Consider the following 23,883-nt stretch of genomic DNA (forward strand, 5'->3'; position numbering starts at 1 on the left):
TAAAACAAAATAATCAAGGTCATAATCAAGTGCCACACTGTGCAGTGCAAAATGTCTACTGCTGTTCAGACGGAGGTCACTGAAAGTGTGAAATAGCATGAATAAAACTCAGAAATGTCAGGTGTGCGTGTGTTCCAGGATAGAGGAACAGCATGTGAGTGGGCTCAGAGGCAGAACGAACATGATCCAAGTATGGCTCAAACAAGCTCATCACAGGAGGGGACATGGTCTAAGGAGAGGAAAATGAGGCTGTTTGGCAAAGACAAGAGTTGTCCAGTGGAGCCCTTACTTAGAGGGGTATTGTGTGGCAAAATGAGCTCAGAGGACACAGCAAACTTTTGTAGGAAACCAGGCATTAATTGATGCCAGTGGAAATAGAGGAGACACAAATATGAAAGAACCAAATTGCACTGGACATTCAAAAGGATTTGGAGACTAAATATAAGGGTTGAAAGGCATGAATAAAGCCAAGATGATGGCGAGCAAAATCTTTAGACTGAGTGGTTGGGTCCATTTTATACTTTAACTAGTTGTGGCTCGTTGCTTACCAGTTAAGATAGTAGAGAACCATTTGCCCAGTTACCCTGAAAGAAAAGGAAACATCAGTTTATATTCATGTATTCCTTAACCTTTTCACATATTAAATAGTGTATTAATACAGCACAATAAGGTAAAGTAAAAAAAAATTAAGGGCAGCTATAAAAAACTTGGTGGGAAAAATTAATTGTATTTTTACAGTATAGGGAGATTTTTATTTATTTATTTGACAGACAGAGATCACAAGTAGGCAGAAAGACAGGCAGAGAGAGAGGAGGGAAGCAGGCTCCCCACTGAGCCCCATGCGGGGCTCGATCCCAGGACCCTGTGATCATGACCTGAGCCAAAAGCAGAGGCTTTATCCCATTGAGCCACCCAGGCGCCCTATTTTTACAGTATATAAGCATGAAGACAAATCAAATTTTAGGGGAATATATTAAATATAAAACTGCCAAATAAAATCTATTCTATTTTTTAATGAGAAACTCAAGCTTATTGTCATAAATATGATTTTGTACAGAGAATGGCTATATAAAATTAAAAATTTTTATCTAACTTTGTGATAGCTACAGTTGAAAAAACTTTGCACAAATAGCTAATAAAAATCTAAAACCATTGCTTTACAATCATTGAAAATAGAAGAACCCTTGAAATGACACTGAAAAAAATCCAAAAACTATACTTTCATTGACCAAAGTCATGTTTAAATTCCGTGCGATAATTGGATGTTTTCAAATCCAATTAAGATTTTTATATCAAATGTCCCAAAACAAAAATCTTGGTCTTATTTCCAAAACGTGCATGTGTTTTTAGGGCATTTGTACCCTCATAAAAGAGACATTGGTCTCCCATGGACAAATTAACGCATAGAAGACAGAGGTGTTAGTCACTGCTTTTATCTGTACACAGGAGGAAGCTGCTGGGTCTCTCCACTCTCACACCACTCCCAACACACCTGGGGTTGTGCCCGGTGCTCCTTGGGCAGAAACATGTTCTGCAGCTGATTGGCTGGGGGGGTATGTCCAGTGGGTTTCCAGGTGGTGGGGCCTCTTCCTGGCTCTGTCAGTGCACTGGGGTAGATACCAGTTCCTGATGCTCCTTCTCTGTTCCTTTGGCTCTCAGCCCTTTGTGCTTGTTGTCATACAATGCTCTACCCTAACCAGAATGTTTGCAAACAGAAGTAACCTGCCTGTGAAGGTCTCTCACACAAACCCTGCCACATCCCTGAAGAGGTTAATATTTTGTGGGGCAGTTGTAGCCTATTCTCAACACATTAGCATATCAATGCACACCCACAGCAAAACTTAGCAATGCAACTTTGTGTTTGGTTCCTTCTCTTATGGGATTTCTTAGGATAGCTACAACTCTCAGAACAAAGGTATGTTCCTGGGGAATGGGACTCACTAGAACTGTGTACGCCCCATTTGATTCCTCCTGAGGAATCACAGGAGGCCATGGTGGGCAAAAGTCACTGATAGCAGGAAAATGTAGAACTCAATTAAAAAAAAAGAAAAAGTATCTCCTGCCAGAGAATACTGTTAGGTGACATATTTTTTAAAAAGGTCTTAAGTTAATCCTTTAGTGAATAGGATTCTTTCTTATCTCAGGAATCTGACAGTCTTTGTATTCATTTGGGGTTTTTGCTTGAAGCCACCAAGAAGTGGACGAGAGAAAAGGAGAGGGGAAGAGGAGGAGAGAGACGGAGAGAGACAGAGAGAAGGATTTATTTGAAAAGCTGTGCGGATTTGCAAAGGGACAAAAGAAAGGAGAAACTAGACTTCCAAAAGGAAAGGAACACCTCAGTTCTGAGAAATGAAAGACCAAGAGTAATTGCTGTTCTCTCTGCACCTGCCATGAATCAACACTCAGTTTTTCAACTCTGTATCACTCCCTTCAAAATTCAGCTTCCTAGGGAATTTATTCCCTTTGTTTTTACATGGCTCCCCATCCCCACTTCCCCAGTTAGCCAGGAGAGGACCGAACACCTTCAGTATAGCTCTGACCGCAGGAATAGACAGTTCATCATGAAAATTCAAGACACCATCACAAGAAAGGACAATGGGTCTTAGACAAACAAAACCCGCAGATATTCATTTTTACCACTCAAACTCCATTTTTAGGTGAAGAAACCGAGTCCCTGAGGTAAAATAGTCTCCTCAGTCCATGACAAGGTCAGAATTAGAACATCACTCTCCCATCTGCCAGAACTTTCCTCTTTTCACTACTTTTTCTCCTTCACACATTCAGTCCTTCTAAATTTCTCTCTTTTAGGAAAATGAAATAAAATCTTAAATTGCCTCCCCATACTACTGAGAAGTGGACTGATGTTTGAGAAATACATTACTAAATTAAATACACTTTTTTTCAACCTTAAAGATAAAGTCCAAATATCCCAAGGAAGCACAGTTGCCAAAAAGCCGAGAAAGAGTTTGTATTTGGCTGTGAGCACCAAAGCCAACACATAGGAAAATGACCTCTTTCTTATCTCAAGAATCTGACAGTTTTAATGATCATGTCAAATGCATTTTCAGGCATATTTTTTCCAGGTTATTTTTGCTGTGAAGTACTCTGTCTTGAGAATGTCAGAGTGCTCTGTTTTCAGTGGGTGCCATTTTTCATTTGAACACACTGGAACAAGATTTCCACTGAAAAGTATTCAAGTGCTACGAGGCACATTAAATTGCTTTTAATTCCACCGTTATTATAAGAAGCTGAAACCAGCAAACCTGAAGCAACATTCAACATATAAGTTCTGCCCTTGGTACAAACACGAAGGTGCGTGGTGAGTGTGGGATGGAGCATTTTTGAGTTCAGGAATGTCCTCTAGTAGCCTCAAGGCTGAAAGTGGCTCAGAGGTCAACCCTTCCCAAAGCCTTCCATGACCACCACACTTAAGCATCTTTTTTTTTTTTTTAAAGATTTTATTTATTTGTCAGAGAGAGAGAGGGAGAGAGAGCAAGCACAGGCAGAGAGAGAGCAAGCACAGAATGGCAGGTAGAAGCAGAAGGAGAAGCAGGCTCCCTGCTGAGCAAGGAGCCTGATGTGGGACTCGATCCCAGGACGTTGGGATCATGACCTGAGCCGAAGGCAGCTGCTTAACCAACTGAGCCACCCAGGCATCCTGACCACCACACTTAAAAAGTTTCTCCACAGTAATTACAACTGCATCCTAATTGTCTCCTTAGTAGTGTACATCTTAAGAGGTATTTATATGCTTGTAAAGGAAGGCAGTGTGTGTGGTAGCCCTTAAGATCATAGAGTTTGGAGGGGCCCCTGGGTGGCTTAATTGGTTGGACATCTGACTCTTGATCTAAGCTCAGGTCTTGATCTCAGGGTTGTGAGTTCACACCCTGCATTGGGCTCCACATAGGCATGGAGCCTGGGGAAAAAAAAAAAATCAGTATATCAGTATATCAACATATCACAGAGCTTGGAGTAATCTACTAGGTTCAAAATCTCAGGTAATTGTAGTTGTTGCCCTTGTGCACAATAACTAACCTTTCTGAGTCTCAAGTCCTGCAACCCAAAAATGTGAGCCAGTGTATGCAGTTCTTAAAGTTGTTTTAAGATTTAAGCGAGGTTAACTGGTGCAAACATTTCTAACAGTGACTCATCTGTAGTGAGTATCATCTAAGTGCTTTCTATTGTTATGATTAATTTATTGTCCTGCACCTCTTTCCTTCCACCTGCATTAGACTTTGATTTCTGTGAGGGCAGGAGCCATATTTATTATTTTATCCAATGGGTATCCAGTAAGAAAAGTGCCTTCCAAGTAGTGGGGGAGGGGTTAATCAGGATTTGTAGGTTGAATGGATGGACAGTTGAATGGATGGACCAATCTGATAATGTCCCAAGGGTTTTCACATATATTGTCACATTTGAGCTCCCAAGTGGTCAGATGGGGCCAATATGTCTGTGATGTAATGTATTAAGAACCTGAAATGTTGGGAGACCCGGGTGGCTCAGTCAGTTAGGTCTCTGCTTTCGGCTTAGGTCATGATGGCATAATACCAGGGTCCCGGGATCCAGCCTGTTGGAGGCTACCTGCTCATGAGGGAGTCTGCTTCTTCTTTCCCTCTGCCCCACCCTGCAACATGCTTGCTCACTCCCTTACTCTCTCTGTCAAATAAATAAATAAATATTTTTAAAATTTTATTTATTTATTTATTTATTTATTTATTTTTAAAGAAGAAACTGAAATGTGGCATGACTTGCTTGAAAGCAGATTTCAAATATAAATCCTGGGCTTGAGCTCTGGTCTCTGTCTCCAAATCTCATTCTCTTCTGGTTCAGTCTTTTATTTCTTAATGTTTTCCACCTCTGAATTGCATCTACAAGATTATTCTTTGATAGAGGGAAATAATTTGCCCTGTTCATTGCATTGTTTTGAACATCAAAAGTTAGAGTAGGTAAAATACATTACACTGTTACTTCAATATAAAGTTATTATTGTGTTTAGTATTGGGGAGATTGCAAAAGGTAGCTGCATTGTTTTGTGAAATGGTTTTAGAAGGGAAAGAAAATATTCTAAAAGAGATGGGAGAGAAGAAAAGAGAATCTGGTCAAGGGAGGGATAAAGGATTTACAATAAGAACTGAGCTTTGAATTCTGAAGCATTTCCTGATCCCAGACCATGTGGTCAGGTCATGCTGAGCCCACCTAGAGAGAAAAGGAATGTAACTTTCTAATGTTTCAATAATTTCTTGAATTACTGAGGTGTGGTCAGCATGCGTCTCTGGCATTTTATCACAGGTTTTCAGCTCTTGGCTAATGACATTAGGGAACTGCAGTTTTAACCTTCTGTTTTACCTCCCCTTCATATAGAAAAGCTGAGTTTCCTCGATGATAAATTCAGAAATTTTCTAACTTATTTTTTACCACTACCAAGAATTGCAAATTCTGTTGAGGTACTAAAAGAGTTGGAAAAAGGAAATCCCTACAGAAGAACTTTGGTAGAGATGAGAAGTATAATTGCTGATTAATAGCATGATGGTTGATTAACAATCATTGAACATTTAGTATGTGAAAGAAACTATTTTACATGGTTTTGTATGCATTGTTTTCTTTCTTTCTACCTATACCCCCACCCACCTCTATCATTTAATTTAAGTGATTGATTCATTTCTTCAACAAATGTTTACTGAGTGCCTATTTGCCAAGCTCAATTCCTGTTACTAGGTAAGACTTACTGACCTTTTAGAGATTATATTCTAATGGGACATAAAGTCAATAAAAGTCAATGAAAAATTGACGAATGAATACTTGATAAACTATCAGATAGTGACAAGGTCTGTATAGAAAAACAAAATAATATGTAAGAATAAAGAGTAAAAGAGGCCTGAAGTGATTAATGTTATCTAGGTGGAGTCACTGGTCCAGAAGAGTTTAAATTTGGGCAAAGGTATGAATTAAGTAAGAGGTTAAGCCATGCAATGTTGACAGAAGAGCATTCTGGGACAAAGAAACAGTGCGTGCAAAATCCGTGAAGTTGGGGAGGTTAGATTTTCTCCTGAGTGTGATGGAGAGCTCTTAGAGGGTTTGGGCAGAGGAGTAACACAATTGGATTTACTTTTCAGAAGATCATTCTGGCTCATCCTGCATAGGAAAAGGTTTATAGGTCACAGGACTAACATGAGTAGAAGCTGGCAGTCAGGAGGCTATTGTGTCAGTGCAAGGAAGAGATGGTGGTAGTTGTGGAGGGTGAGGAATGGGGCAAGTAGTCAGCTTTGGATAGTAACATGGTTCTCTTCTGATTACTTCCACTCTTTTGGTAAAATGAGTTGATGTCATTAGCTGAGAATGACAAGATTTGAAGAAAAAGAAAGTCTGAGTTGGTCCCCAGAGAGTGAGAAAGTGAACGGACTATGGAAAAATACTAGGACTGTGGGGTCCTGTTTGAAGTTTGTGGTCATCACTCTAATGTGAGACAACACCGCATGGTTGTGTGTTTTCCTCTACCCACCTTCAGTTTTTCTGGCAAGGGCAGAGAATCTCATTCAATTCGGGCTGGGATTTTGCTTTCTAGGTGTGGTGCATAGGGAGGCAGAACATGAAGGTTTGTACAATTGTGAGCTTTTGGTAAAATGAGGAGATAAGGTGCTATTGCCCGTGAAATGTGGACATTGGTGGATCAGTTTGTCTCCATGCTGCTAGATCTGCTGGAGTGTGCTGTGGACTGAATTTCTGGGCCCCTCAAAATTCTTAGGCAGAAATCCTAACCCCCAATGCGATGGTATTTGGAGGTGGGGGCATTTGAGTCATCATTGTTTAGATGAGGTCATGAGCGAACTGGAATTGAGGTGGAATGTCCGCATTGGCAGTCAGACACTTGAAATGGAGACCTTGAAGATATTGGGGCACGTGATCATGGGAGTGGGTTATCTTTATCAGCCTAATACAATTTATATAGTATTTTATATTTGCTGGGTGTTTTTCTCCTCTGTATCACTTGACCTTGCTAGGTTGTCAGAATAATCGCACAGTTGAGACCAGCCAAGTTCACTGCCAGAAGGTGGAGGACTTATTCTAGATTGTTAATGTCTGAAGAGGTGCCTCCTATCACAGTTAAGACTGTGATGTTGGCTCTGTTCTGGAGGTGTGAAGGTGCGGGTAGAACAGGCCCTGGCCTCTGGGCGCAGTGAGGATGCCCACACACCAGCCTCCCTTGGTGCAGGGAACCCTCACCATTCCCAGACAGGTGATGGTGTTTATCAGCAGGAAGGTGTTGCAGGGGGCCGGGGAGTACCCTCGGCAGAGAATCCTCCCTCAAAAGGGGCGTTCTTTTCTGGATAACAGCCAGCAATCTGTAATTCCCACCAGGCCTACTTTTCAGTATGGGATCCAAGTTTTTAATTTCACGCAGGTAGAGGTCAGTGTTCATTCTGTGGGTCAGTGCGCAGGAGCCGGGGGCTTCCGCTCTTCAGCAATTCTTAAGTAAGCACCTCCAGCGGCTTAGGAGGCTTTCCAGGGGGGGAGACGTGGGTGTCTTAGCTTCTCAGCCTCGCTGCTGCAATATCCAGGGGTGCGTCTCCCCCTTTTCGATTCTTGACGTCAAGCTCCAACAGCGCGGAGCCTGGCAAGGGCGGTGGAGAGCAGAAGGAGGGTGGCAGGGAGGGGAAGCCATTGCAGCAACAGCTTGCAGGAGGGAGCTGGACGTCTCCCGGTGGAACAAAACCGGGAGCGGGGGCCGGAGTAGGGGGAGGAAGGGGACCTGCCCGTTCAGGGAGCCGCCGGGTTGCTGCAAAGAGGGGCGGGGAAAGGCGGGGGCGCTGCATGCAACGCTCTGGCTCCAGCGGTGCCCGCGGGGAATGTGACATCAGCGGCGCCGGGCGCTTGCGGCTGGAGAAGGCAGCTCGCCTGGGCTGCGCGGTGCACACCTCGCCCGGGGGAGGACGCGGACTCGGGCAGGCGGCCGGGATGTCGGCGAAGGAGAGGCCAAAGGGCAAAGTGATCAAGGACAGCGTGACCCTCTTGCCCTGCTTTTATTTCGTGGAGGTGAGTTGGTTCAGCTCTTTGGCATAATGCAGATCTTGAGGGCAGCTCGGGAGCGAATTCGGGTCCTGGACGGTGTTGGAGGCGCGGAGACTGTGCGGGGGTGCGCGCCGCTGCCCTAGATGCCCGACCCTCCCCCTTCCCCTAGGTTTCTCCGGAGCTCCCCCGAGTGTGCCTATGAGTGTCTGCCGGCCAGGGGTGACTATCACTGGTGGTGTCGCTGCTGGGTGGCCTGCAGGGAAGAGATACCTGTGTGAGTGAGTGTGGGGCTAGTTCTCTGGCCCTCCGGTTCTGCTGGTGTGCAAAGCGTCCGTGGCCCACAGGGGCCATGATGCCAATATTTCGGGATTTGTGTTTTCAGTCTACGAATCCGTATCTAGAACTCTGTGAGCTTTCGGTAAGAATTCAAATGCACACAGCCATGCTCAGAATGTATGAGGTCTGGAGATGTTTATAGAGCATTGGAATTACTGACTGCTTCATTCAACAACAACAACAACAACAAACAACATTCCCTTATTACAATTATTATGGTGCTCACGTCTGCTTCTAAAACTGGGTCTGCTTCTCTAGACATCAATCTATTGGCCCTTTTCCATGGCTAACAAAAATTATACATGTGTATACGTATGTATATATGTATGTATAATATTTTTAAAATATGTGACACCATCTGCTTTTGCATGATTTCTACATGTACATTTATTTTGTGCTGAGCAGTACTATAGATAAGCAATTAACATGCAGATGTAATCATAATAAACCTTTAACTTACCAAAATGCAGTATTTAAGAAAGGAACAATTTGTGGAAGGGTTAAAAAGATTGACAGGTACAGTGATTCCATGCACCGTGGTCCATTGCATTAGGAAGACATTTTTTAGGCAAGAGGTTTATTAAATCATAGGTAGAAAAGAGATACATTGGATAGGTTTGGAGACTTTAGATGGTTGTAGTCATAACATTATGTTCTGTAATTAAAACCTGGATTGCAACAGAGAGTGTTAGAGTGTTGATGAATTATAAATATCTTTCATTGGTTGTCTTTTCAGGCAAATATGGAGGTTTAGTACTTCCAAGTACAGATAGTAGATTCTGTATTTGATGATGGTGAAGCTTATCTATATTGAACGATAGGAACGATAGCCACTGCCTTGGAACTTGGGGGTAGGGACGTTGTCAGATTGTTCTTATACAGGACAGAATATTTGCAGATTTCTCTTAGGTGTCCCAAATTCTAAAATGGTTTCAGTTTTAAGAAAGATGTATGTGACTTGCATGAGTCTCAGAAAAATGATGGGTGACTCCTTCATCCATGACCTATAGGAAAGAGGGAAAAAAAAGAAAAAAAGAAAAAAAAAAGAGGTATTTTGTTTATTTAAAGTAATTAATTGATTAATTTGTTTTTAATCCTTTCTCTTTCACAAGGGATTTTGAGGTCATGGTTTAGACAATTTTGTTGAAAGGTCATAGTTTCCATCAGAAAAATGTGGGCAGCAGAAGATTCCATGATGAAAAGGGAAAATAAATAGAAAGAAAACGGGATGCCTGACTTTAAGCTAAATCATGTCAAGCCACTTGTCGCATTGCTAAGCCACTGTGGTTTTATACTAAAGCACTTTCATTCATATCTGGACCATTTATGTGTTCTAGAAGGAATCAGTTCATTTCCGGGCTCCACCTCCAGGATGGAGCACACCTGAGGTCAGCTAGAATCTGACCGCATATGGACTGCAGCTGTATGGCTTCAAAGCAAATACTTTTATGAAAGAGGACAAACCAGAGAATTAAGTATATGTCTTTAGAGTTTATGTGTGAACTTTTGAAGGACCTTTCACAGGGGTACATACATATCCCTTAATCTAAAATTTTATAAGTAAAAATGCCTCATAATGCTTTTGAGATGTATCTCTAGGAACAAACATCTCACAAATGTCACTTCTTTTCCATGAGTGGAAATCACCCCAAATCATTACATTCCCTTTGACCCGTTCAGATAACCCTCTACAAATTCCTTAGCAGAGCAAGCTATAGAATAGCTTAAATACTTGAAGACTATGCATGGAGTCTGAATGAGCATTAATGGCATTATATCCTGGGGGTAACACAAAGTGAGAGCCACAAAAATCGGATTGCAAATTATCTCCCTGAAACTTCAATGCACTATGAACCACTAAAGAGCCTCTAGAAAATTGGAGAAGACATTAGTACACCATTTATTTAAGGGGTTGACAGGATGCACTACCAAGCTTCTTTGGAGTGACTCATTTTGAAGCCAGTGAAAATGAGCTTTGTATTTCCTTTGGAGGATGAATAAATAGCAGGAATTAAGATGTCAGTAAAATGCCCTAGAATAATGACACTTTGTCTTACAACATGGTTTCCCAAGACCTTAGTAATTAAAACAGAAAAGTGAAACCTGAATCTTTCATCCCATATCAGCCCCAAAGCTCATATCTCAAGCCTTTCTATGTTACTTCAGGCAGTAATTTAAGCCCCTACCCCCTCCCCAATTTCTAGAGGTGGTTTGGTTCCATAGCATTCCTGAAGTGGACCAATTTTGATGGACAGAATGGAAACAGTAACCAACAGAGTGCTATTTACAGTTCATACAGTAATAATTGCAACCAATTATGAAGCACCTAATAGCTACTAAGAATAAAGCAAGCTAAATGCTTTACCTGCACCATCTCATTTAGTTTTCAAAGGTTCTTTTTAAGAGAGACACTATTATTATCTATGTTTCAGAGAAGAAGAAACAGAAGCTCATGGAAACTGAACAGCTTGTCCAAGGTTTACAAAGTCAGGTCAGAGGTAGAGCTGGGTATGGATTCAGAGCATGTGCTCCTGGCACCCACTGTCTCTCTCGACACGCTGAAAGAATATTCACAGGGCAAAGTTACTGCCTATGGCCTCCCACTGGTAAACATAGAAATATGTAGTTTCAAGTAAGGCTACATCAACAAAGATAACAGTTTTGCCTGATAACAGACCATCCTTCTCCGCTGAGTTCCTCCTTCACAGGACGCCTCTAGATGCAAGGGGTTGGTGGACAGGGTCCACTCCCCATACGGACTCAATAGTTAGCAGCTAGGGTCCCTTCAACAACTCCCCATGACCAGGTACGAAGAAAGAGTGGAGATGCTGGCAGTTCAAGTGCAGAATGTCAGAGGGTGGGGACTGTATCCTTGTGGGCACTAGGCTAAGTGGTTCAGCCACTAACAGTGAGTAATCTTGTCCCAGTTCACCACCAAACTCAACGTCAAACAAACATTAAATTAATGGATAGAATTCATTTCTCTCTCTCTCTCTCTCTCTCTCTCTCTTTTTTTTTTTTTTAAAGATTTTATTTATTTACCTGATAGAGATCACAAGTAGGCAGAGAGGCAGGCAGAGAGAGAGGAGGAAGCAGGCTCCTCGCTGAGCAAAAGCCCCATGTGGGACTCAATCTCAGGACCCTGAGATGATGACCTGAGCCAAAAGCAGAGGCTTAACCCACTGAGCCACCGCGGTGCCCCTAGAATTCATTTCTCTTACACCTTTGGTGTATGCTGCCAGTTGTCTGCTGATGAAGGGGCTTATGGCTGACAGTAATGAAATATATTAATAGTACATGGTGATGGAAAAAACACATGATGATTTTCAGCACGGTACCTCTATGATCTAGTTTATTAATTTGGTTTTGCCTTGTTCAACTCAAAAGGAACTCTCTGACAAGCACATCCAAGGCCTTATCAGTTTGGACAGAAAAGCAGGTTAAAAAGGAATGTTCCATTGAAGATAAGGTTTCTTTTGCCTTTAAAGTTCCAAAGCACTCTCCAGCTGATGGTTCTATCACTTTCAGTGGCAATTGCACTGGCAGCACACCTACACTTAGTGAAAGGTCTTGCAGGCTTAATCACCCAAAATTACGAGAGATGAGGTTGATTATCTGTGTGCTAGTGCATTTCCTTTATACAAGGCATCATAATGGTTGTACCTGTGCTCAGACTCACCATTTTGTTCTCATTAGTCATCCTGTTCAAAGATAAGAGTTCACATCAACTCGGTAGGTAATATAAACAAATGACAAATACCCTTTAAGCCAAAAAGGCATAAATTATTAATAAATAAATAGGAAAGAGCTTTTTTACATTTAAATGTTCTGTTTTATGACCTATATTTTTATTACTAATCTAATGTTCTTTTTATGGAGGTTGAAAGCTGTGTTTGACCAATATGCAAGGATATTTTTATAGGATTACAGAGGCAGATGGTTGGAAATTCTTGTTTTTCTACACACACACACACACACACACACCCCTGCACACACAGGCAGGCACAAACCCAGGTCCAGGGAGAATATCATCTCTTGCCATTAAGCATCAAATAGCAGTATCTGAAGAATTCCAGATTCAGAATATTTTAAACACAATAAACTTGAAATCATACAGAAGGTGTTCACTAGTTTGAATGTTGGACTTAACAATGGCTATGTCTCGAGATTTTGTTAATGCAGGTTAATTACTGTAGGCTTGGTAACCAGACAGGGTGTTCCACAGTAAAAGCCCTTGTTTCTTGGTTGCCGTCCGACCTGGAGAACTTCCAAAATCCTTTGTTTGAGCACAGATATCCCAGTTTGGTCAGTCTGAGCACCATACGCAGACATTCTGGTGTCCTGATAAAACATTAATTTGAATTTTGTTTTCTTCTCCCTGGAAAGTGTTCCCAGATTCTTAATCATAGCAAACCTGAAGTCACACGATTTCTGTTCTAGCTCGTGATCTGTGTGAAAATTACATAACTCATTGGATCTTCTCTCTGGGAAATATAGCTAGCTTATTTCTTTCTCCATAAACTTTGGCATCAGTAAGAAGTACAAAATCACATTTCTGCATTGCATGTACCAAAATAGTAGCTGGAGGCTTTTCCCTTTTCTGGGCGGCATGGTGAAGTAGTCTGCTCAAAGTAGTCCCACAAACCTGCCAACAGAGATGAGCTGACAAATTTTTCCTCCTCTTTTAGAGTCACAGTGCGCAAAGTCCTCTGGTGAATGAATAACGAGAAGGAAATAGAGAACAGATTCCCAAGTTTTAGACTAAATGAGGACATTTCCACAAATACCAAATATTGATAGGTATGCAGTACCTGCTTTGAGGAAATTCTGTGCTGTTTTAGGCACCATCACTATCCTACTGTCCACGGCCACATCACTCATAATAATGTTCTGTGGCCTACTTTTCTCTAATAGAAAGAAAAAGAAAAAAAAAAGCATTTGGCTTCTACCAACCTCAGAGGAGACTAACAATAACAACGGCAATAATAATAATAAGTAGAAGAATCAATTTCAGTCCTCCTATATGTGACACACCCTGTCCCTACATTATCTTTAATGCTGAGAACTACCCTAGAACTAGCATTACTATTGTGTTGAGGCAGTACCAAGAAAGGATTATTATCCTTATGTTTTACATCAGCAAACTGGAGCTCAGAGAGCTAACTGTGGGGACGCACGGCAATGCAGTGAAGCAGCCGGGATCTGAGGGCTGGTGCCTCTCACTATTGCACTGCCCTCACACTACTCCCCCTCACTCACACTCTACTCAATGGAACAGAGCGGTGGGTTGGGGACACCCGCCGCTACCACGCCCGGGCTAGCTTCATGGTATCTGAAGGCAGGTCCTTGAAAGATACCTGGTCAGGGCTCCCTCTGAGTAGTGGGGTGAAGTTTTTCTCTTTTATTCAGCTACTGAACGTGGGGCTTCGTTAGTGTTGTCTCCTACTCACAGAAAGGGATTTAATCCTGACCTGGAGGTATACATGACACGCTATCTGTCTGCCTCAGAAGGCGCTTCCTTTGGGACAGCCCAGGGCACCCATGAGTCTCCTGTGGGGACCAAAGGAGCAGCAGGGATGGAGTGAGGAGTTGGAACTGAAATAAAGCTTAGAAAAGGAAAATCTGCAGGTCTGGGGAAGAAGGAATCCCAAAGAGATAACAGAAACAGAGATAAAGCTTAGAAAAGGAAAATCTGCAGGTCTGGGGAAGAAGGAATCCCAAAGAGATAACAGAAACAGAGAGAGGCCAGGCCATGGGGGAATTAGGAGAAGATGCTTGAGAAAATAGAAGGTAGATGTGAAGTGCATGTGAGGGGATGGGGATCCCGTGTGTGAACAAACCATGGAGATCCTTTAGGCATCCTGGTCGTCTCAACCGGCTTGTAAAATGCATAGCATTAGAGGCACAATTGTCAGTTTTTATGTCGGGAATGTATTACAGATACAGTGCACAGCAGATTTCCTGCCGGAGTATGTATACACACCAGGCTATTTTCAGGCAACCTCTCTTTAAAAAATAAATAAATAAATAAATAAATAAAATAAAATAAAATAAAAATTTAAAAAGTGAGGAAATGTTGTATTTCAGAGTTAAGTCTAATAAAATCCTGCACTCCAAGAACATCTGGCTTGGTTCCTCTATCGCAGAGGAGAAAATTGTGCCTTGAAAAGGTTAATTGAGTTACCTAAAGACACACTCTAGTTGAATATCAGATCGGGAATAGAACCTGAGTCTCCCATCTCCTGTTCCAGTGTTCAGTCCTAATTACTACTATTTCTAGAATTGCTCATATTAGAAAATGTCCCCCTGGATTATAACACTAAAAATACAGGTCATTCTAATTCTACATGTGAACAAATTGTGCTAGTTGTTTGAAAGTTGTATCTCGAGACCTAGGGTACATGTTTCATGACTTGGCATTGAATTAGTCAACATATTAAAGCAATTGTGAATGGATCTTCTGCTTTCCCAAATTGTTGGGCTCTTTGAAAAACATGGCTATAGCTAAAGACTGGAGTTTGGAAGTGGTATTTTTCTTTCTCATTGCCTAATTGCCCACCTATAATTTCACAATTGCTTCCTTTGACACGAGGTCTCTGACAGACAATAAAGATGAAACATTGAAGGAATAAGAATATAATTTACATCATTAGTAAAAAAAATCCTGAATTTTCTATTATAATGTATTGTAGTTTTTCACATACATTGTCTTTTTTGATCCTTTAAATACAACTGGGCAGTAGCAGTAGGTACTAACTCTTGTTCTACAAATGCAGTAACTGAGGCTCAAGGAGGTCCAAGAATATGCCTGAAACCCAAATAGTCCTATACGCCTATGTCGAAGTTTGTAAAAAAAAAAAAAAAAAAAAAAAAAAAGAGGCTTGTATTTAGATAGTGAAATGTCTATTTATGAGCATCTTAGCTTCTGTGGTTTCTTCTAGAATTAATTAGCTGAGAAATGTACTTCCAATAATTCCTCATGGTCAAGTAGATTTTGGAATATGGAAGCTAAGGACAGAAATGTTCTTTTTAACACAGTTAATGTGGAGGTGTTTTTCCTGTCAGTAATTAGACACAGAATCAATTGCCCTGTAGTTCCATTATTCTTTGGTTGTTTTCAAGTCACAAACATTTATGTTAATGCAACATAAGGGAGGATAATCGCTTCCTTATTTGCTGTCACAAGATGGCTTCTGTATATTTTTCCAGAACTGGCCTTAGGTCACTGAGGTATAAATTAAAGAGAGGGAAAAATTTGGAAATTAAAATCAAGGTATTTAGAGGAAAAGGTAAATAACGTATCAGTTTGTTTAACAGGCTGTTGTTTGGGAGTGGGAACATGGAACTATGTATGAATGTGGTATTTACAATTTAATGTCCTCACCAAAATCCTGGGCTATTTAATTGCTTTGGTGGTAAAATGCCATTTTATAAAGTCCTAATCATGTTTCAGAAAGCGAGCCCACATGGGCAGAACCCCCAAGAGACCAATCTTACATGAAGTAGTCTCCAAAAAAAGGGTACTAAAATGAAGTACCAGGGTGTAATCTGTTTGTGTCTTCATGACAGTTCATTTATTCATTAAATAAATATTTATTGATTGCTTATTATGTGCCTTTTAAATTAGTGGAAATGATATAGAACCATTGCTGGCATATTTCCTAGTTCGTAGGAGAGTTTCAGTAAATTTTCACTGGACGGATGGAATAAAACAGAACTAATATGAACATAAGTTTGTCCTTAACTTTTTTTTTTCAGCTAATGGAAATGTTTTTGTTTATAAAGTAAATGCTGATGAATATCCCATCAAATATGTTGCTCTGTCTCGTGAATTATTGAACAATGGAAGATTAAATCAATCTCCATGGTCAATAGGAGTCCTCAGTTCTTAAGTATACTTATACTCATTTTATGATGTAAGACATACCTATGCAGTTTTTGAGATTTCAAGGAGTGGTATTATTTAAAGAAGGAACTCGTCATTTTAATTTTCATAGATAACTCTTTAAGTTACATAAGGCACACATTCTAGCAAACTCTGGGCAAGTAACTTAATTCTCCAAGTCTCACATTTGTAAAATGTGAGAAATACTGTGGGCCCATTCATTTTTGTGACTCCTTGATTGTATACAAATTATACAATATGGCTAGCAATTTCTAATGGAAACTCAGTGCTTAGTAAATGAGTTTACTCTTTCCCATTTGCCAACACCCTCCAACCCATCATCTCGTCTAAAGTAAAGTTTTCATGTGGCTTCAGACTTTACTAGATTCCCTGGAAAGGAGTTTATTTTCCTGATGTTTTTTTTTTTTTTTTTGTATCACACATTTTGGTATGTTTTATAATGTGCATACAATGATAAAGTAATCTGTTTCAAAATAAAAATACGTATAAATAAAAGCTTGTTGGATTGCATGCTCATTTTTTATTGATACAGGCAGGCACACACATACACACACACAAAACACACATTCACAAAATGGAAACCACTTGCTTTTAGTATCCTTACTTAACCTTGTCAGTGGGAGAAAATTCACATTTACTGAACATTTTCTATATGCTAGTACAACACTCTACTGCAGGCTTTTGTTCCAAGGATGTTGGTAGGTCCGTACTCTGTGAGACCGTGCCATTCAAATCATTTAGAATTCTGTGGTACTGTATATGAACTCAGCGGCAGCTATCCAGTGCAAAATACACATATTCTCATGTTTCATTTCAGCCATCTATGAGATAAAATATATATACATTCTACAAGAAAAGATGAATCAAAGGATAATCTAATCTTTGGGAGTACGTATCCTCACTTGGGCTATTGGGGTGAAATTCATTGAAATTTTTTTTTGAAACAGTTGGATACACACCAAAGAATTAAGTTTTTTCCTTTCTGTGTGATGATCTGGAAATGCTTGTATTGTAGCAACTGAGATTTGAGTGATTGAAACACAGCTTCCAATTATAAAGATTTGGGTTTAGATCATGAGTCTTCTCCAGGGGAAGACATCAAAGTACAGGCAACTCTCTGTTGTAAACTGTATACTGGAAAAAAAAATTAACTTTTGAAACTTTTCTACTTTGGGTTCTCATTGGGTTTCTAGATTCCAGTTAAATTTAATAGATGTATGAAGAAATTTATTCAATGATGCTAGGTTCTTTGATATTTAAGTCTCATGCGTATATAGTTATTTCATGGATAATATTGGTTCTGGTGGTTTTTTTAGATAGTTAGATCAGGAGATAGTTAAGATAATTTTTTTTAATTTTTTTTTTTAAACTCTAACCTCTAGAGCAATAGAAATAGCAGAGAGAAGGTAATAGGGTCTCAATAAATTTGTGTTGCATTAATGTCACATTGGTCAAGAAATCTGTCAGTTACTGGAGATAGGGAAATAAAGACTATACTGGCCCTCAGCTTTGGTTTTAGCCTTGGCCTCAGTCTTCTCTGGCTGATTCCAAAGGCTAGTTGTCTTTCTAGTCCAGTTCAGAAACAAGGGAAGAGATCACTAAAACTTTATCACCCCGATATGTGTTCTAACATGTCCAAGAAGGGCCAAGTGCAATACCTGCCAGAAGATGCCTGTTCTCTGGGTTATAAAAGAATTTTACACACTGTCCATTCCAAAGCTTCCAGCCCACCTGACTCCACAGGCTCTGCCCCTTCCTCCATCACCACCCTTGCACTTTAAGATTGCAGAAGTCAACACAACAGAGGAGGAGAGATGGGTAATAAGAGATGACCCCAAGAAACACAAATACCTTTGTGAGCTGTGTTTTAGTCTCTCATCCTCTCCTGTGTTCTGTCTTCATTTTCCAGGCTGCATTAAAAACCATAATGAGGACAACAACTTCTAATCTAGACAGAGGCAGTTAAGCATAACAGAGGGGCAGACACTGAGCTTGGGCAGTGGGGCAGGGACCTCCCCTTCTTCAATGGCAAGATAGAGCCAGTTAGCTACCCAGACCAGATGGTTGGGTTGCCAAAATCAGAGGCTGCTGAAATCTTGGCATATGAGCAAGGGTTAACCAAATCTGTAATGGATGGCTACTTCTTCTAATGGGTGGGGAGGTTGCTTAAAAATGTCATCAGCTACAACAATGCTTAACGGTCCCTCCAGTTCAGAGACATTTCCATCCTACTGCGCCACCTTCTGAAGATCTGTGCATGGTACCAGGTGAAATTCTAGAAGGTCCGCCAAATATGTGCGCACACACACATATACATACACATGCACACGCAAACATATGATTTCATTTATTCTTTGACTTTTGGTTCAAACTACTGACTTTCCCAGTTTTTTGTGTTGGTCAAGTAATTCAGTAGTAATTAGATTTATTTGTTTAAAACTTGAGTAATAAAATGTGCCTCTTTGCCAGATGTACTTGTATGTCACATCACATTGTATTTTGTGTGTGTGTATTTACTCATCTGACTTTTTGATGCATGTCAAAATGAAACACATGATACAATTATACTTAATTTAATCACAGCTTTAAGATGTTAGAAAATAAAAGTTATTAATGTCCAGTCGCACATTAATATTTTACCTTCAATATTCCGTTTATATTCATTGATATCTTTCACAGATTACTTTCAAGTAAATAAAATCCTTAGCAGTCTTGGAAAATCTTTAATCTTGAAGGTGGGCACATAATATGCATTTTAGTATGCATCTAAGTATGTAGGAGACAAGCTTGAAGGAGAGAATGGCTCACGAGACATTGTTAAATTCTTATCTAAAATAATGGATTAGAAATCCCTTTGCTGGATAATTGATAGGTCAAGTAAAATATATCAGCTACAAGTATACACTTAATAAATGTTAAGACTTAAATCAATTATTACATAGTAAAAAATATAAACTTTAATAGTACTTACATAAAATAGTTTAAATGATAAATTTGGTGCCTGAATTTAGTAAACAACTAAAAAATTTTTCAAATGACTGATGTATAGAATTCAATAATTTCTGTGTTTATAACACAAAATTAGGTATCACTTTAGATCTCAAAATCAGAATTTTGGTTTTGTTACTCCACGTCTCAAAATGGCAGTAATTTTTAGTTAGATTTCATTTCCCTGACATTGCATGACAATATTTATTTATTTATTTTTTTACTCCTATGTTGTTTCATATTAGGAAATATGTATTGGACCCCAAATGTATTATGTATTTCCTTTGTAAGACCATTCAGGGGAAAATATGTATGCTTTCTCTACATGAATTAAATAATCCAAGTGATAGTCAAAATGTCATTTAATCTAAGTATATAAAAATTATAATTTTTTAAGAGATATCAAAAATACATGCATAATACCAATCACAGCAGAAATTATAGGGAGGCCTCCAGGGTACATAAAGCTAAAATGTACTTTATGTTTGTTTATTTTTTCTATTTCTCATTGTCTTTGTGAAGGCAAAGGTCAGAGGTGGAAATTTTTAGCAAAATGCAAGAAGTATAATGATCACGAACATGAACACAGATGCTGGGTTTCTTGGAGTTTATAATCTAGCTAACCAGCTGAGTAATCTTGCACAAATCACGTCATCTGTCTTGGCTCAGCTCTCCCATCTGCGGGTATAATAATGGTACCTAATAATAGGAAGAGGCTTTATGAAGATTGAAAGAGTTCAGAAACGTAAACTACTTTAAGTGGCCCCTGGAAGTAGCATTAAATTGCTACTTGTACCCATTATTTTTTGAAGTCAGGTCTATGTTGTAAGGGAAATGAAATTACAACTCTAGAAAGATTTAAAAGCAATTACTTTTAACAATTGAGGTATGGGTCCCCAGCCTCAGGTCTTAGTGTCTAATTTGGTTTAAAGAACAAAATGCTTTCCAAGACAATGTACATACTTCATTGTCTACTTATGTAAGAGGAGCAAATCTCCAAAACCTGAGGTTAAAGCTGTGATTACAAAGCTTACTACCCCAAGCCTAATGCTGGATCAATATTCAGGTGATAAAACAGACATGTATTTTTATTTTAAACTTTACTATTTGAAGGGCTTAGTTTGAGTTTCTTGTCTTTTTCAGTGCTTAAAAAAATCATTATTAGAATTGTAGAAATTTACAATAGGAGCATGTTCTGTGAGATAAGTAGGCAAGGATCTTTTAACATGAGTATTTTTGTTTTATCATATTAGCCACACGACAAGAATTGTGTAAAACACTTAACATCTCTGTCTGAGCCAGCCATGTATGTATTTATTCTACATTGAGGCTACTGAGTATGTCCTTTGCTATACTAGGCCTGTGGGATAGAGACATGAATAAGACCATTTCTGTGTTCTCAAGGGTCATATCATTGAATAAAAGAGAAAAGTAGAAAACAACTGCCATCCCATATGGCAGTCGCTGCGACAGAAGCATTCATGAGGACATCCCTGTGCAGCTAGAGAAAGGGATCCAAAGAAATCACTGAGGACAGGAAAGCATCTGGAGATTTAAGGGTGCCCCAATCCCTGGTATTTTATACTAGAAGTTATTTACGAGGAAAAAAAAAAAAAGTGAAGATAAGAGCAGAAAACATCCAAGATATAATTAAGGGTTCTTAAGATATTACCCAAAAATAATAATAATAATATGATTACATTGGAGAAACTGCCCCGGGAAGAGCATTAAGACCTTGGAATATGAGATCGTTGAGAGCATGATTTGAAAGTGCCTAGGGCTTTTCACTCTTGCTGCCACTGTTGAAACCCCTCACACACACATGGCCATTTCTCGCCTCTGTCCTTATGTGGCATTTCTACGGAAGCCTGGGGCTCTTCTTTCCTGGAAAACACCGGACTAATGCCAGATGGCGACATGTGCCAGAGCGGCAGCAGGGTGGAGTGGAGCTTGTGCTTCTGGGAACTGAACAGATAAGGTTCCTTACTCGGGCATGGCACTGAGGAGCCAGGCACACTATTTAACGTATCTGGGGCAGGATCTTCTCTCAAAATTTATCTTACAATTCCCAAAGAGGTCATGAGTATTAAACTAGATAACTCGTGGGGAAATGCCTACGTAAAAGCCCAATAAAAGTTCTTTTCTTTTTAGATATGAATTACTATTCAATAAATATTACTTTTAGTAACTGAAAGTGAACTGAGCTGCAGAAAAGACAGGTAGTAGATTTGAGCACAAGAAGCTGTTTTCATGGGGTGCTTCGGTGGTTCTGAGGTGCTGAGCCTTCAGCTCAGGTCATGATCCCAGGGTCCTGGGATCAAGTCACACATTGGGTTCCTTTCTTAGTGGGGAACCTGCTTCTCCCTCTGCCAGCCACTCCCCCTGTTTGTACTCTCTCTCGGTCTGTCAAATAAATAAATAATTTTTTAAAAAAGAATACATTTTCATATTTGGGGGCTAAAGAAGTTGATAGAGAAACTGTTTAAGAGTTAAGAAGTGGGTGACTTTTTTCAAACATCACATATTCTCTGCAACCCTTTTCCGCTTTGGCAGTCACAACCTTTATAGCAATGTTGAAGGGAAAGTAGGCTGAGAGTTATGAGCAAAGAAGTTGATGGCCTGTTTTCTGGACTTGGGCATCTGCGTAGGAATCTGGGTACTCCTGCTCACCAGCTTTGTGACCCCTGGACAATTCACATAACCGACATCTGCCTCAGTTTTCTCACCTGTAAATTGGGAATACCAATAGAAACTTTATAAGGTGTGGACTGAATGCAGAATCTGTTATAGACCTAGGCACAGTATCTGGCACCCACATCCCCAAAGCATATGCTACTGATTGTTAAGAAATCATTCAAGTTTTCCATTTAATTAATAGTAATGTCTTGATTTCTTTTGGTTAAATTTGGTAAACACGTACCGAATGCCTGAAACATTCAGAGCACTGTGTGAGATACACAGGTCTCAAGTAAGTTAACCTTTTTAAGTAGTTTTAAGTAGTTAATCTTAAGACTAGGGCTGGTGATATACAAAAAATTATAGTCCAAGGCAGACAAAAAGGTCCTATAATAGAATACATATGGAGTATGGAGTCAGAGTCTTCTGTTCTGAATGAAGATCATGGAGAAAGTTTCAGGGAGAAAAAAATCATGTCAACTTGACCTTTATGAGGACAATTTTTATGGGACATAAATGTGAAAATGTAATGTAAAACAGAGCCTAGAACATGCCTTTTGAGACATAAGTGTAATAGGAACATAGTGCGACAGTGGAAAGTAGGGATGGAGCAAAATTAAACAAGAAAGTAGATTAGGCGAGAATATAAAAGGTCATAAGTGCCATTCTAAAAAAAAATAATAGCACTTTATTTCGTTGTTAGTGAGACACTCTTAAAAGGCATGATCAGATATGAACTCTAGAAAAATCAGCCTAGGGTGCCTGCATGGCTCAGTTGGTTAAGCAACTGCCTTTGGCTTAGATCATGGTCCAGGATTCCAGGGATCAAGTTCTGCATCAGGCTCCCTGCTCAGCGGGGAGTCTGCTTCTCTCTCTGACCCTCTCCCCTTTCATGCTCTCCCTTTCTCATTCTCTCTCTCTCAAATAAATAAATAAAACCTTAAAGAAAGAAAGAAAGAAAGAAAGAGAGAAAGGCAGAAAGAAAGAAAAATCTGTCTAGAAATATCTTAGAGGATGAAATGACTCAAGTGGAGGACACAGGTAGCAGACCTAATACATTAGAGAGTAGTGACCATGTAAAAGAAACGAGTGAGATGTCTCCAAAATCATGCCAGCACATGGAGAATTCTAGAAGTAGATAACAATGCAAGCAGCCCCTCATTTCACTGAGAACAGATGAGGCCCAGAAAGGTGAAGCGACTTGCCCCAAATTCTAGAAGCTGGTGGAATAAATGAGGGGAGAAACTGACTTCTCCTGTCTCCGAAGCTGGCGTTGGTTTCGTTCTCTCACACTGCCTTGTTTGAATATGTATCTATGCATGCCATTTAAACCAGAGCCAGTTTATTTGTGAAAACTCATTAAGATACCTAGACCTAGAATGGTGTTATAGACTCATTCCTGACCATTTCCTTCCCTTAACTACCCTATACATGTCAGTGTGTTTTCTTATATTTTTGAGATTCATTGTAGTTTATCTAAATATGCTGCAATTAAGATAGTGATATATTCTTCTCCCACCCACTTAAGCCCCCATGTTGCATCACCACCTCTTAATCTCACAAAACAAATTGAGGGGTGCTGGGGGGAGGGGGTTTAGGAGAAGGGGGTGGGATTATGGACATTGGGGAGGGTATGTGCTTTGGTGAGTGCTGTGAAGTGTGTAAACCTGGTGATTCACAGACCGGTACCCCTGGGGATAAAATATATGTTTATAAGATAGTGATATAAACTATAAAGCCGTATACTGTACTATAGTATATATTATTAATTATCATTGCCAATATTTTAAGGAAACATTTATCTGGATTAACTACAAGGCAAAAATTACCAGAAATGTCATTAAATATTGCACTGTAGGAAGTAGAAAATTCTATCATCACTGTGTTGACCTATGACAACCTCCTTTGTGGCATAAGCTTTAGTAAAATTACTTTGATCTGCTAATATTTCTCCTACTTTGAACTTGATT

General features: G+C 39.8%; 1 protein-coding gene across 2 annotated transcripts in view; it reads left to right on the forward strand.

Annotated features, from left to right (window-relative positions):
• Positions 1-7,425: 7,425 nt before the first annotated feature.
• Positions 7,426-23,883, forward strand: part of PLPPR4 (phospholipid phosphatase related 4) — a 38,920-nt gene continuing 22,462 nt past the window's right edge. Inside the window, exons 1-2 of one of the 2 annotated variants that reach the window (XM_059136985.1) lie at positions 7,964-8,031; positions 8,177-8,281. Coding sequence is in view for 1 of the 2 variants with exons in the window: in XM_059136984.1 (XP_058992967.1) it covers positions 7,810-8,031 (222 nt within the window). In the remaining variant the exon portion in view is untranslated. Of the gene's footprint in view, positions 8,032-8,176; positions 8,282-23,883 lie in introns of both variants that reach the window. The other variant, XM_059136984.1, reaches the window with a different exon arrangement.

Source organism: Mustela lutreola, chromosome 10 (assembly GCF_030435805.1).
Source record: "Mustela lutreola isolate mMusLut2 chromosome 10, mMusLut2.pri, whole genome shotgun sequence".
NCBI lineage: Eukaryota > Metazoa > Chordata > Mammalia > Carnivora > Mustelidae > Mustela > Mustela lutreola.